At 32.2% G+C, this 16,941-nt stretch overlaps 1 protein-coding gene across 1 annotated transcript; it reads right to left on the bottom strand.

Moving 5' to 3' along the window:
- Positions 1 to 958: 958 nt before the first annotated feature.
- LOC112525342 lies at positions 959 to 1,603 on the bottom strand. The gene has a single exon (XM_025135472.1). It carries the CDS (start codon positions 1,601 to 1,603, stop codon positions 959 to 961), a length of 645 nt encoding a protein of 214 aa, XP_024991240.1.
- Positions 1,604 to 16,941: the final 15,338 nt, after the last annotated feature.

Here is a 16,941-nt window from a genome sequence, read left to right as displayed (position 1 = left end):
TATAGAGGAAATGTTCATTTGGGAAGTGGTAAAATATTTGAGAAGTAAAGAAGTGATCTTAGTCTTCATTTAGTCAACATTTGCGGCTTTGACTTTGAAATACCATATGAGTATGTAGAAAAGAGAGGGATGTATAGTTTCATGACTTTTATAAATAAGCGACAAACGGGTTCATACGTGAACCCACGTGCTACACATATGAACTATATGTTCATATGTGAACCCGTTAATTAGTTAACATGTGAATTATTTAACTGTTTCATATATGAATCAGCTAATTAGTTCATATGTGAATCACACAAGTTCATATTTGAATCAGTTAATTAGTTCATATGCGCATCACAAAGGTTCATATTTGAATCAGTTAATTAGTCTATATGTGCATCACAAAGGTTCATATGTGAATCAGTTAAACTAGTGCATATCTAAATTACACGAGTTCACAGATAGGTCTATATAAGAACCACTTTGTTGTCTATTTGTAAAAATTAGAAGGTACCCTATCTATTTTTTCGTATAATCGCAATTTTTGACATGTGCTGTAATGATTGAAAAGTCAAATCCAATATTGAACATGTAAAAAGCCACAATATTTTTTTTACTTACAAAATATTTACCAGTTCTCAATATAACCTTTATATATATATATATATATATATATATATATATATATATGTAAAATAATTAAATCTATATAATTTTATGACATAAATGATTTATATACATCTTTAAATAAGATACATTATACGAATAGAATATTATTGGTTACTAACAAACACAGGGAGAAATTGAGTATAAAGGGTTTGTGTACAAGACGCCGGCTGCCGGAGCCGGGAGCATCTTCTCCGGTGAGTCTCAAAACATTATCAGCAAAGCCAATTAAATAGCCAAGCTTTAGAGATACATAAGAAAGAAGAAGTCAACAGCACAAGACGTTTGCAACTATATATGCCGCCGATCATCTGTCATCAATGTTCCCAGTTATATGAACGGGAACAGCAAACTTCGTTTCCATAAAATCTCGTGACGGAGATCCTGCAGGTGTAAAAAACGACGGTGAGTCACACGGCGTCGAGAATTCCGTGTTCATATCTGCGTCTCCTCGGTCGACCGTCACAGCAACCTCCTCCTCCTCCTCCTCCTCTTCCGCCACGGGTTCTTCCGCTAACTGAAGACACGACGGCAAGCACACATCCTTTGTAGCCGGTTTGTTTGGAAAGTCAACGTCAGAAGTTGACTSGACATCGTCTTTGYCTTCCTCTTTAATCGTACAAAGAAACTTGGCCGGTCCATTTGCTTCTAACAGCTTAAAAACGTCAACCACCTGATCGTCCGGCAATGATCCAGCTGTATTCTTGTTGGGCGATAGATCATGGCGGATATGGGGTTTCAAGCAGAAGAAGTAGAGCAGCTCCTTGGTTGCAGCGTCATCGGTGGAAAAATCAGGGGATTGGTTGCCGCTGCGAATTACAGGAGGAGGATGGGAGGTGTGGCGGCGGAAGGAACGACGGCGCCAGTTTACGTAGAGGAATTGACCGGCGAGAGCGACGACGAATACCACGAAGATTACTATGAGAGCAGTTGCGAGGTTAGTGACACTCATATTTTGTTTTTGTGTGTGAGTTTTGGGAGTTGAATTAATTAGCTTAAGAGTGGGTGTAAACAGTTGAAAGCAGGAAGGATAATGGGGCTACCACACGGGGATTGAATGTTTATCGGAAAATATGAGAGTGGTTGACGATGGTGGCATGGATTGATGGCGACCTGCCAACCACCAGATTTAAAATTATCCAACGCTTTCAAATAACGAGTTAAAATTAACGAGGCTTTTCTTTGACCTTTGGAAACGAAGGAAATGAGCTTGAAGGAAGCCCGGAAGGCGTAATCGAACAAAGGGAACAGAAACGACTGCAGGTGCCAAGCAGCTCAACCAGCATCCAAACCGCTTAAGACTCGGGATGTTTTCCCACTCAGGCGAGTAGCATGCGACTTCACCCGCTTGACCCTGGCATGTTCCACTGTTTGCTGCGTTACTTTCTTCTTCCATGCGATTAGATTGCGGCTAGACATGCATGGAACTTGCCGTCCCATGCATACATACACCGACCCACGTTCCGTTTGATGTTTCCTTATCCATGCATAATTCCTTATGCATCCATGCTGCATCACCGTCTCATGATTCCTTCATACAAATATTATTCATCTTCTTCTACCTCCATCGTTCCCCAGTTCCTGGACTGTACACCACCAGCTTCATCACAGCTTCGGCTACACACCCCACTGCTCCGACCACCTTCTTCTTCAACCTCCATCGCCACCTCAACCCTCCACCCACCACACTCCTTTCTTGAACTCCTGATCAAACTCCGAGCACCGTCAAAATCGTTCTGTACAGAGGCGGCTTTCTTGGCAATCCAACCTAAAAATCGTTCTTCCACTTCTCTCTCTCTCTCTCTCTCTCTCGACAACCATAGCTTTGTCAATAACATGTCTGTCAAGGTGGGGTGTGTGTGACTGTGTGTGTGAGTTGTGCATGCGTATGTTTGTTGTATGTGTGTGGTGGGGGTGGGGGGTAAATGAAGGAAGTTGCAGGTTTTAGTGGAGGGGAAATGATGCATCTTGGAAAGGTCATGGTCATGGGACAAGACCATGCTGCTGGAAAATAACTATGTAATAAACCCTATAACACAGGCACCATTAATTTCTATAAACTGACTTCAAAAATCAGTGACTTATCTTCTTTTCTTTTTTTAATCCACATAAGCATTTGTTTATTGTTTGGTTTAATGCAACATCATTCAAAGGTAACCGGATCGATAAACAAGCATTCTACACCTTAATTAAATAAAAACTAAAAAGTTTGCTCAGACTAGAAGTGATAATTTTGATAGTTTATTTCCTCAACTTAAAGTTGGTTCTATTTTAATATATATTTTCAATCGATTAATCATATAAAAAAAATTAGAAACCGTAAAAGTCAATTTGCTATTTATCATAATCTTGTATATAACTTTTTTATGCTCCTCCCATATATTTTAAAATTTTAATTTAACAATAAAAGAACATATCTGGAAGTCAAATTCGGGCCAGTAAGAACTAAGAAGTATGGGATTTGGGCCACACATCCGTAACTTTAAGTTATAAAACCTGGCTCAATCTCCGATATATATCATGAATCATTCATCATTATTATATAAGTATATAAAGCCCAACGGGAATTTGGATCTGAAACACCTGCTGCATCCTAATAATTCGACCATTCAACAATTATCAAAGTTCTAAATAACATAAACTGTGGTAAAAGAAGTGTAATGTCAAACTTTAAATTTTACAGTTATGATGAGTTCAAAGTATATATATATATATATATATATATATATATATATAAACAATATAATTAGGTTACATATTAACACTAAACAAATATTAAAAAAAAAAAATCAAATATTGTGTTACAAAAACTGTACATTAGGCCATGATATATCACTGACTTAATATGGTGCCAAACACAAACCTTGAAGCCACCGTACGCCACGATGACTGTTGCCACGAACATTTTATAACTACGAGAATTACTCAAAATTTTGAAATTGACGTATTTCGTTTGGTTTTTAAAGTAAGAAACTGGGAACCAAACCCAACTGACTTATTTATAATATATTGCAAGTATCAATAAATAATTACATGTCAATACGTAATTTCATGGTTAATTTGTATTGCTTATTTTTCAATAACAAAGGTTCCATCTCTTACGTTATTTCCATTTCTTCTTTTTCTTAACTTAGAGGTTTTTTGGCAGTTACCGAATGATTTGATGTAGAATAATTAAATGGTCAAAATAATTAAAAGGATCTTATGATATAGTGCAAACTGTATGGTTATTTGTTCCGACCCTAACGAGTCGGTCTTGAGGCGTGCAACCCAGGTGTCGGTCCCGGACATCAAAGTCCAAGGGGCATCAACTTGGCTATTGCCACTAAGAATTAAAGAAAATGGAGATAGAAGAATTCAAACTCTTGATCATAAAGATGTAAAAATACGACCTTACCAGTAGTCTATTGCTGCATCTAGTTATATTTTGTCCCACTTCTAATTTATTATTTTGCTAAATTCTTTTTCTTTTCCTTTTTTTCAATCATCTTAAAACTACTTTTATTTTGTCTTGTCGTATTACTGACACATATTTATCTCAAATAAAATGAAAGCTGAATAGAACTACTCACGTTCAACAATTAATACTTTGTATTGTTTTTTTTTTTTGTTGAAAAACCATGATAATGTTTGGAAATTATGCTCTATATTTTATTTTGTCAAACAAGTTTTTGAGAAGAATCGGTAAAATCAAACCTTATATGAAACAACTCAGAATTATTAGTTAGTTTTACTGAGAACCACACATGTTTTATGTGTTATTTTCTAAAGTCAAATCCTATATTATATAATTTAGATTCCCTAGCTAGTTTCAATTAATTTTTTTGTGATTATCTATAGTTATAATATGACTCTTGGCGATTGTTGTTTATTTTGTTTTTTTCCTTCATTATTTGATGTTGAATCTTGTAAATCCAATGATACGAAAACATCAATGCGCAAGTTAATTAACTCGGAACCTTCGTATGAGATAGATTAGGCAACGAATATCCCAGGTATAGGATTCTTCAACTAACCTAGAGCAATCCTTGACCTGTTAGTTAAGAAACTAAGAACCAAAGGAATCTAGAAGAACGCCACAAGATCGTGCTCACAATCTTGATAAGTTCTTGAACTATGAACGTTCTTGCAAGATATGTCTGCTCACAGATGAGTTAAAATAAAAAAACAAAGTGTTTATAATTCAAGGATGATGATCAAAATGATTACAAGAGACTCTTATTTATAGGGTTCTAAACTCATCCCAAAAAACTCTCTTTAAAAGCTAAAACTTAACTTTCAATCAAGAATTAAAGACATACATTTAATTCATGAATCTAGACATGCTTTATATCTTAACTCAAAGACGTTTGGTTACCTAAACTTTAAGATAGGCCAAACACGTATTGGGTTTTCAATTCAAGTTTATTGGGCTCAAATAGAATTTTGGACAAAAGAAATAGTTCAACTTGGGCTCCAAAATAATGGTTAACGGCTTTATTCTTTGAAGTGGCCCAAAAACTTGCAATCTTCAAAACAATGCTTAGAGATGTTTAGACAATTTAAAAATACCACACAACTACAATGTTAATTCTTCTTAAGGTTGAAGACAAAATGAAACACCATATACGGTTGTATATGGTTAGTTTAAGCTAACACTCACTGTATGCAAGTATCTTAAGTTAAACTTAACTTGAAGTAACATTATGTTAGGATTAAAATAGTCCTAAGTATTTGAAAGTTTTATAAAGTCCTTTTACTTTGTATTTTATTGTAATATTCATGTAATTGGGTTTAAGAGCATTGGGCTTTCAATGTAATTGTCACCTATAAATAAGAGACATGGGCTTAGAATTTAGAGTTGATCACTCTGTATTCCATTTACATGAGACTCGACTAAAGTGAGATTGAGAGTTTTGTAATTTCCTGCTTTGATGAATAAGATAAGCTGGCCGGTTCATCAAGTTCTTCATCCCTCAATCAATCTCTTTTATGATTTGTTCTTGAATTGCTGTATGAAATGGGACTCACAATATAATTATAAGATATATATTACGAAATATAACATTTATCAATCAAGAACGTTAACCAAAATGGCCTGAGGATGAGCCGCCTAGTTTGATTAGGTTCTGAACCCCATACAATTAGTATGTTTTCTCTGTTGTCATATCAAGTTGGGCATTATTTATTATTTCAACACATGACATGAAAAATCCCTGGATTGGCCTTTACCTAGTTCATCAACCTGATTAGGACGGGAAACCCTATCTAGTTTTTATCCTTAAAAAATACAGATGAGAATGTTGTTGCAAACGGCATCCCATCTCCGACCCACTCCTATCCACGTTCTCGATTGTGACACATGATAATAATTTATATTTTTCTTCCATTGATCATGAAATCATTAAAAAAGATTTATAGGGTAAATAACAAGAAAAATGTTGACTTTATAATCTTTCAAAATGAGTAACTTTTAATTAGTTAAAAAAACCAAGAATATTTGAAAGTTGGTAGATTTGCTTTCATGATAATGTGGGAAGGAGGATAAGGAATCAAAGCCTTTCTCTTTTGTTGTTGGTGGAATGTGAAGGAACAGGAAGAAACAAAGAAGCAAAGAATGTTTAATTTATTACAGAATATGCTACCAAAACATTTGTTTAATACACATTCCTTTTTCTTCTTAAAGTCAAACATATGATACTCCCACCAAATATCCCTCATGCCAATTTTTTTTTTATTAACCTGGATATCTGATCCGTTATGTGAACCGACTAATCGTAAGGTAACCACCTGCTTTGCAGATAGCCCGAAGTCACCACATTTAAACCTACGTGGCTACAAAGGGATTATTTTTTATTCCCCTTACTATCAAAGAATTGTAACACTAGACATATTACTCTTTGATGCATTATTAAAGGTGCATGACATATTATATTATACCAATTTTTTCTTTATTACACAACACCAACTCAACCATACAAACCATTTTTGAAATCTTTGATCACAAAATAATACAAGAAATTTTACAAAATAATCGGAACTAAATAATATTAATGATTTGCATATCTATTCTTTCTTAAATGGAGTTTTCATACCGGAGTCATACAGATGGCATGCACATTTCTTGTGCAAGCTAGTCTCTTGGGTCTTTTGGGTTGATGCAACTTACATCGCTATTTACATCATTAATTGGCTTCTAATACGTCTTACATGGAGTTTCGCCTATGAATATGTCTTACATGGAGTTTCACCTATGAAAATCTGTTCATTGATGACCATATTACATTTTTTTGCACATTTGGTAGTAAGTATTTTCCTCATGTGATTGTCAATCTCTCTTGCAAAAAAAAAAAATTGCGCTCAATTCATTGCATCTTCATGTGGTATGCACCACACTGTAAAAGGGTATAATCGTCATCACCCATCAACAATTCGTATGTTATAATGTGCGATTTCATGAACATGTATTCTCGTATCGCCTTTTCGTTTGTTCAAAATTCTCCAATGTATCAGGTGGATAGATCACCTCTCCCTTGCTCTTAGTTTCTGCTCGGCACCACTATCATTTTAGACAATTGTCTCGTGCTTAGTCATCTTAACAGTGACCCCTCCAAACGAGCCAAATACGAATGCACCTTGAGTCGTGTCACTGGAATCACCTTTTAGCCCCTAATACATTTAGTCTAACACATGGTACATCATTGTTTGTGTCGTGCTAACCATCTCCTAAATCCCCTCTAGCCCCCATAGTCAGAGTCGTTCTTTACCATGTTAAATGTGAGATCTTGAACAAGACCTTAAAAGTTTACATGTGTTCGGGGAATTCATTATATATGCAAAGCCTTATTCATAGCCCACCTTAGTGCCTTTCTAATTTCTATTAGAAGACAAAAATTAGGTTTCTTTTATGCTACTTTCTTCAAATTTCTCTGCTTAATTGCCATTAAATCGTTTGTGATTTATTTAAAGGTCGGTTTTTTGCATGACTTATGTTCAGATTGGTTAGGTTCCGATAATCAAAATGTTAATTGTTTAGGTTCATATTGTGAAATTTAGGTTTAGATCAAAATGCTAATTATTCATTTTGTTAATTTTTTTTTGGTTAGGTTTAGCCTTTTTCTATGCTAGGTTAATATATTGTATCTTTTTTATCTCATGCATTTGCAATGTAGTCAAAAGGTTTGGGTGTAATAGACTAACCGGTCTCACAAGAGATTGGGATATCTCTGCCCATGGTTTGTATTGATGTGTCACCATCTCCCTTCTCGTGTACTTTTGTCATATCACTAGCTCGACAAAGGGTGCCACGAAAGCTTCTCTTAGCTTAAGCTCCTCTCATGTGCATGTTTTGTCAAGTAGTGTCCTATAGGTTCACCATCGCATCGTATACATAATTTACTGAAATGTGGGATTGACAGTTTTACTATTTTTATCTACATACCTTGGCTATTGAAGTTGAACTGACTAAGGGGCCGTTTACCAAACACTTACCCGATAAGTGCTTACCGGTAAAATTTAACACTATTATTTACTTATCGGGTAAGATTTTGGTCTACCAGAACGACATCGTATGGAATAATTTACCCGGGAAGGCGCTTACCGTGGTAAGAGTTTTTGCCCTCACTTACCGGATAAGACTCTTGGTCCTTGTCTCGCTCTTACCAGGTAAGATTTTTGGTCCTTACCATATTCATCCTGTGAGGTAGTGTAACTTGGTAAGCGCTTACCCGGGTAAGCGTTTGATAAACAGCTCCTAAGTTCATTCAAGCTAACAAGGATCCTAAAACGGCGTCAAGATATGGTAGATGAATTAATGCTTTGACTGAAAATAAAACCTATGATTCTGGTCCTTCTAGATGTTTTCATGATAATGTTAACTTGGTTCGGTGTAAGTATATCTATAATATGAATGCGAAAGTAGATGGTACTACAGAGTAATTCAAAAACCATTTACTTCGCATACATTTTTATCTATAAAATTAATTTGTGTATGGAAACTAAATTCACATACACACTTTATTACTTCTGACATTACATCTAATAAATTTGCTCATAAAGATAATTTTTTTTTGAATGGTCTGATAAGTATTACTGATTAAATAAATATAATCAAAACATTTTATATATCAAAATGAACTTCTTTTAATTATTTAAAAAGGAAAAAAATAGTATGTGATTTTTTGTTATTATATAAAAAATAACATGTTTGAAATGTTACATATGTTTAAGGTTATCAATATTTAATTTAGGAATTTTGGAACAATGCACAACGGTATCCTACTTTCTTGAAGCCATTTTTTTCTAGTAGGCCCCACAATACTTTTTTCCTATATATGTATTTCTTTAATGAAATGCTTCATTTTTTAAACTTCAATTTTTGTTATTCACATTGTGGGGGTGTTTGAGATTGTTTATTTGAAATAATTTATGTTTTTCTACAAAGATATTTATCAACTTATTATATGTCAAAAAGGTATATTTGTATATGGGTTGGGTTCTGATAAGAACAGAAGTTATGGTAAAAAGAGTTAGAAGGTATCTTCACCCTTGAATCATTTCTAATTAAAGATTAACAGTATTGAGATGCATTAGATCAATTCCCGTAAGAAGCGCAATTCATGAGGTGGGGGTGAGATTTAAAAGTGATCAAGGGTTCACATTTTTTCTTACGTTTCTCATCTTAACTTCTACTCTCACACGATCATTCGTCGTAAGTGTATATATATGTATGTATAGGTGAATGATCGTGCGAAAAGAGAAGTTATGGTGAGAAGCATAAGAAGAGATCTGAACCCTTAATCACTTTTAATCTCATGCTTATCCATGCGCTTTATAAATGAATTGATCCGATGCATCTCGATACACTTCATTAGTGTTGACATTCAATTAGAATTGATCAAAGAGTAAGAATTTATTTTTACGTTTCTTATCATAACTATCCTTCTCATGAGAACCAAAAGCTAGACGTATAGATATAAAATGAAATAATGAAAATGGAAAAAGAAGAAAGGGGCAGGGCATCCCATTCCCATGTGGAGTCGTGATGGGTAGGCTTTAATTTGTGTTGGTTGCATTCTAATTCAGATCACATGGTATACTTTTTTATATCATTTTCGGTGCGATATCTTCCAAAAATATGACACTCAGTTTTTGTTTCTGCCTACTCACACTCACACTCACACTCACACTCACACATCACGCTCGAGTTCGACTATCTTATGGCTTCAAAAATCCATCCACATATATCCACTTTAATCTATACTATATTATAAAGCATTTGACAAAAAAAATTAAAAATCATTTTTTACGCATGAAGTACTGTTTATTAATGCATATTACTTAAAATTCAAGATTATAAGTAAATTATACATAAGTATAACTTATTAAAGCTCCATATTTGAATTTGTGTAACTAACTACGGATAAACATAATCAAATAGAGAATAAACATCTCATTTTAAAATATAAAAAATCTAAAATATAATTAGTATAATTATCGAGTTTTAACAAAATAATTGATTATTATCTTATAAGAAAATTATGTTATTAAATTAAATATAAATTATTTCGTTATTGAACCTAGATTAAATTATAATAAAAAAATGGAATTAAAAAACTACACAAAAAATAAGAATTTTAAATAGTTAATTTGATATTATTATCGATATATTTTTGCCAAATTTTTATGATATTTTCAAGTTTATATTTTATTCAAAAATAAAAAAAATCATCGTTTTTTCAAAATCACGTAAGAACATACTATAACATCGACTGAGATAAATAATAAAATAAAATATTAAAATCAATATGTATCTCGCTGCATTGCGCGAGTATCCTTCTAGTTTTAAGTAATGTTTAAAATATTTAGGAGCCGTTTACTACACACTTACTTGGTAAGTGTTTATCGAAAAAATTTCTTCATTGGATGAAAGAAAGACCAAGAGTCTTATTGGGTAAGAGTCATGAGAAGGAATGGAGATTCTTACCCGGTAAGTGAGGACGGTGACTCTTACCCAGTAAATTGTTGCATTCGATATGTTTTGATGTACTAAATTCTTACACATCAAAATAAATGATAGTGTTGGTTCATATCAATAAACGCTTACCGAGTAAGCATTTGGGTAAACAGTCCCTTAATGTATTTGGTTTATAGAAGTTATAATGAAATTGAATTTTATTTTCCATAAATAATTTATAAAAATATTTGATAAATAATTATAAGATCAATTAAACTATTTTTTATAAACTAATTATTATAAACAAATATTTTAAAACATTATTACAAACCAAATTTATAAAATCTCTTAAAATACCATGATGATATTTCTAAGTCAACCTTTGTGGAATTTTATTGAAATTCCAAATTATTTGTTTTAGGTTTTCATTTAAACCAAACATGATATTAAAATAAAATGAAATCCATGTTGATGTTACATTACGAAGCGTTAGGTTAATCGCCGTGTGTCTCTTGGCTACATAATTCTCAAACCAACCAAGTAATTGCTTCAATTCAATTTTACCATATCGCATGCATATGCTTCAAATGATTGTATGGTTGAACGTAGTCCTCCAAGATAATGGTGCAACTTAATTTATTTATTTTGTAATGATGAGGATTATACATGATTTTGAATTTGAGTTGATAACAGTCAACATTGTATAAGTGAGTAGGACCGACCATCCAAACATAATCATCACCTTACCATTTCCAATCCCGATCACCACGTTAAACGAAGTTGTGATTGCCATTTCTTTGATATTCCATTTGGCGTCGTGTTTTCACTTTCCAAACATTATTTATTTATCTAAATTAATATTATTATAATTAACCAATAAAATGATCATTTGAACACAAATGGATTCCGTTAGCGAGTGTTTACTATACTATGTAGATGAAACAAAACTGGATGAGACTCGTCTAGACGGAACTTGTGAAATTAAAGTAGATGGATAAAAGAATTGTAAACTGTTTAGTAATTTATTTGTCTTATCCAATAAGACAAACAACGTCTTACTATTAATTAAACATAAGAAGTACCTATATATTAATAAGCACTAAACAAAGGTTATTATGCAACACGTTTTTAATACCGTTTATCAAATGCTTACTGGATTATTTATTTATTTTACCGGATGAACATGACAATGATGGAAAATTTTACCCGGTAAAAGCGATGGTAAGAATGGAAAGTCTTATTCAGTAAGTGAGGGGAAACAACTCTTACCTAATAAGCGTTTACCGGGTAAATTGTTGCATATGATACCGTTTTAATGGACTACAATCTTACCCGGTTAAATAACTATAATATTGACTCTTATCGGTAAGTGATTACCAGGTAAGCGTTTGGATAAACAGTCCCTTAATTACCCGGATGGTCAAAAGTCGAAATCACTACTCCTCCCATCGTCTCCCCTTGTATACTTTGATGGATTGCTTCTACATTCCAAAAGCTATATATTGGTCAAAATATGGTTTAATATCCTAGAGGATCTGGAACTTTAAGAATTTTTTTGTAGGGTTTATTGTCCCTAAGATCTAGGATTTTTTAACAATCCCACGTATTGATTTAGGGTTTTTAATTTCAAATATATAATTATGTGTTTGATTTAGGATATGTGATTTAAAATGGATGGACTATGTGTTTGCATTTGTGGTGATGGGTGATTGTGAAGGGTGGTGATGTGTATCATATGTAATAGAATAATAGTATCACATGTGATTATCTATAGTAAAAAGATGTTCTCGTGTTCTCATAAAATAAAAGTATTCTCGTTTGAATCCTTCCCCCCCCCCTCTCTCTCTCTCTCTATATATATATATATATATAGAGAGAGAGAGAGAGAGAGAGACCAAAACAAAACACATACTACCAAGTACCTGTGAGAATATATGAAACCTCAAATTAATCTTTAAAAGAGCCCTTGAGGAGAAAAGGGAGGTTCCAACATATATAGAGAGGAATTTGTCCAAGTCTAACCGATCTGAGACTCTAACACACCCCCTCCAATGGAGGCTAGATGGGCACTTGTTGCCCCAGAGCGTCAAGAGGGGACTATACGGATTAAAGGCCAGGCGATTGCTTCAGAATATTGAGTCCTTAAAGTGATAGACCTTGACTTTGATACCATGTAAAAATATAGTACCAAGATTGATTTGGAGTAAACGAAGTTGAAAGACAAATATGATGAAGTCAGTCAACATTGTCGGTTTATATGTAAAGTAAACAAGAAGCAAATCTGGAATTTACTCTAAATGTTATTGTATGGAATATGCAAATACTATGAAGTCTAAGTCAATAAAAGTTGTTTGTTTATATATAAAATAAACATGTTATTTTAAACCAAAATATGTACTAAACATTTATAACAATTGCGTAAAACCATTTAGAAAAATTATTTCAATTTAGAATAAAAAAATCTACATTTTGTTGCATTGTATACGTCTGTAAATAATTATAGCAAAAACATGAAAATATTTAGAAAACAATTAATTTCATTTTCTTCATATGAAAATTTTACATTTCACTGAAAATAAGTTGTTTTCTAATATAAATCACATTAGAATTTTATTTTATTTATATTTTGAAAAAGCATATTTTGAAAAAAAAAATACACATTTAATTATCTTTCGTTTAAAAAAGTATATCTATTTAAGGCTTTTTTTTTTTTGAAAATATATCTAAAACTATATAAATTATAAGGTTAAATATTAAAATAAATATTTGAGTGACAAAATAGATGGTGAGAGGTTCGTGTATTTAAAGTTGGAAAGCAATGATGAACCACTCCATTGAAATGATCAACGGGACTGCTGAGGATGAACCACTCCATTCGTAAGAAGCGCGTCATCATCATGGATATATTAAATTAAAATGAGAAGGGTAATTATATAATGAAACGAGATACATTTTAATTTGAATATTTTATTTTATTTTTTATTTCAGTTGATATTATAATATGGTCTTATGTGATTTTTAAAAAACAAAGATATTTTTATTTTTTAATAAAATATAAATTTAAAAATATCATAAAAATTTGAGAAAAATACATCGATATTAATATCAAGTTAACTATTTAAAATTCCTCATTTTTTGTGTAGTTTTTTAATTCAATTTTTTCTTATAGTTTAATTTATGTTCAATAACGAAGTAGTTTATATTTGGTTTAATAATATAATTTTCTTATAAAGATAATAATTAAGTATTTAGTTAGAATTTAATAATTATCTTAATTATATTTTAAATTTTTTATATTTTAAAATGAGATATTTATCCTCTATTTGATTACGTTTATCCGCAGTTAGTTACACGAATTCAAATATAAAGTTTTAATAAGTTATACTTACGCATAATTTACTTGTAATATTGAATTTTAAGTAATATGCATCAATATACAGTACTTTATGCTTAAAAAATTGTTTTTAGAAGTTTTTGTCAAATGTTTTATAATATAATATAGATATAATATAACATTAATTAAATAATTTATTAAAATAATCCGAAATTATGGACCGAGCTAAAAAACAGAAAGAAATTACAATTTTTACCCTTGTCCACAAAAAAAAATTACATTTTTCATCCAAGTCCCTTAAAAAAAATTACAATTCTCACCTAGGTCTGTAAAAAAATTTATATTTTTCATACAGTTCTTCAAAAGAAAATTTAAAACTACGGACTTAAAAACTATTTTGATAAACCTTGTAAAAAAATGATTATTTTAATTAATTTCTCTTAATTAAATCGGTTAACTTTTTTTTATTTGGAATATGTATCTTATTAATTTCTATTAATTATCGTCATCGATATGTTTGTATTCTAATTTTGGTTATCAACAATCTTATTAAAATTTTAATGTATTTTTTTTATTGTTTGTAACTTTTTTTTATCAAAAATTCAAAAATATATATTATCCAAATCAATATGAATTAAATTTGGATTTATATTTTAAAATAAGTTAATGGAATTTACTTACAAATTGTAAAAGTTTGATGATTGTGGAATAGGGTTTATGAAATGAATATGTTTATAGAATTAGAAAATGTGTAAAATAACGATTAATTTAAAACGTTTATATAACATCAACTTTACTATTTGAGTTTCAAAATCATTTGTAAACAAGTCGAAATAATTAAAACATCTATTTTCATGATGTGATAAAAAGCATCAATTGATTAAAAACCAAATTTCTCTATATCTCAACCCTTAAATTCAACAATCACCGATTAGTGATTGTTTAACAACCCTTAGCTTCCGTTAGTCGGCCAAGCAAACAACCATTTTCATTGGCTTAAAACAACCAATTGATACAAATCAAATCCTTACTAACATTCACCTCAAACTAAAAATCAAACAAGCATAAATCAAAAGAACATGAAATTACTGTGAATCAAACGAACATGAATCAAGAAAACAAGATATTAAACCAATTAACATGACAAATCAAGAACTAATGAAGAAAATGATTTAGACAAGATAAAACACGTAAACCCTAGTTCTAGAATATCAAGAACATTAAATTAACAATAACACCTAATCAAGCAAACATGAATTCTAACCCAAATACGAAGAAAAACAAGGATATCAAGCTATTTGAATAATTTCAGAAAATAAACATAACCAAAACCAAAAAAAAAAGCAAAATCGCGAAATCACTTTAAAAATCTAGATATAAGAACCAAATAGCTGCAGAAAATCAAAATCAACAATCAAAACTCAAAGATCTAAGCTATAAACATGAATCGAGAAATAAAAGGAAGCATAAAAGGGAGAGGGAGATACAAGTACTCTCTAATTCAAAGATTCGTTCACAAAATCGGATTTCCATGGCAATAGCTGCAAATCCAGAGTTTGTAAGCTCCAATCCACAAATTAAGCTAAGAATCTAGTCTAAAACGTAAAGGAAGACCTCAAAATGGTAAAAGGGTAAAATGGAGGCTTCATTCCTGAAAAAACATCAAAAACCTTAAATATCCAGACCCGAATGATCTAAATAACCCTAACAAAAATTATATTTCCTGAGCCAACAACGTCGTTCGTGGAGCACCCTTTAAATGCTCACGACCGCAAGCAGTGTAAATTTGTAAAACTTTAGGATTCCTCTTGCTTACGGCCACACAACTAAATTACTCGATGGGCGTGAGCAGCTTCCAACTTTTGTCCATCTTTTCCGCTTTCGGCACCACCTGCATTTCCTCCCTCCTCTTTCTCGAGTCCACACACACACACACCCACACCCCTACACACTTAAAATACTCACAAAAACGTGAATACACCCCTGACAACATAATAAGCATCAAAAATAGAAAAACTATACAAAAAGGTAAGAAAAATGCATAAAACACACTAGGAACAGACACAAAGACGATGCAATTTTCTGCTATAAAATGAGAATAAAACGTGCGAAACAAAATACCCACAAGCTAAACCTTCCTTGTCCCCAAGGAAGAATCTCGACTAATTATTAAAGGGAACGGATGAAATGAGATAAGGAATGGAAAAACAAACAACGACCCTCGACAATCATCAAAACGAGTTAATACACGACCTCACTACACGTAACCCAATGTTTCGGCTTCCCCATATAAAAATGCAACTCATTACCATGTGCTTGGATTAAAAATAGCAAAAGAAACACATATTTACCAAAGTGTCGAACCGACACAACACCATGCCAAGTATATTATAAAAAATGTACCAAATAAGACTTCGCTAACATTACCGTAGCCACTAAGGGAGGAGAGAGTGATCTACAAGGATGGAAACTCACAGTTTTGCTCAATTCACTCAATTGTGTTTTTGGGATGTGTATACGCTCAATCAATGCCTTCCCAATAAAGAAATAAGAAATAAGCGGTGGAGATTATTTTAAACATTTAAACACATACAAAAACTAAACCCCTCCACTTACCATCACCTTTCAAAAATCACCCCAAACTTTTATATTCGAATACCCGGTTATAACACCTTAGCTTACTCATTTATTCTACTAACATCTCCCAAGTAACATACTCAGGAAGTTGTACCGGTTCTTGATTTACGTTCTCCTGAATTGATTCACTCTGATCTGGATGAAATTCAGGTTGATTATTCATCCCTCTCCCATGTCCTCTGCCCCGACCTCTGCCTCTGCCTCTGCCTCTGCCTGCTGGTAGATTTGTAGAAATATTTTCAGGCGAACTCACTCTTTCATCCGGGTTGATGAGGGTGATCCTTTCAGATTTTCGTGAATGACTAGCCATCTGTAAATTTTCAAATTTTAATATTCACATAATCACATTCTCAAATATAATAAGGTATCAAAGTACAAATATGTA

The sequence above is a fragment of the Cynara cardunculus genome (genome assembly GCF_001531365.2).
Source record: "Cynara cardunculus var. scolymus isolate 2C chromosome LG 1, CcrdV1, whole genome shotgun sequence".
Taxonomy (NCBI): domain Eukaryota; kingdom Viridiplantae; phylum Streptophyta; class Magnoliopsida; order Asterales; family Asteraceae; genus Cynara; species Cynara cardunculus.
Note: the sequence above shows the minus strand (reverse complement) of the source record. Positions and strands in the feature narration are given on the sequence as shown.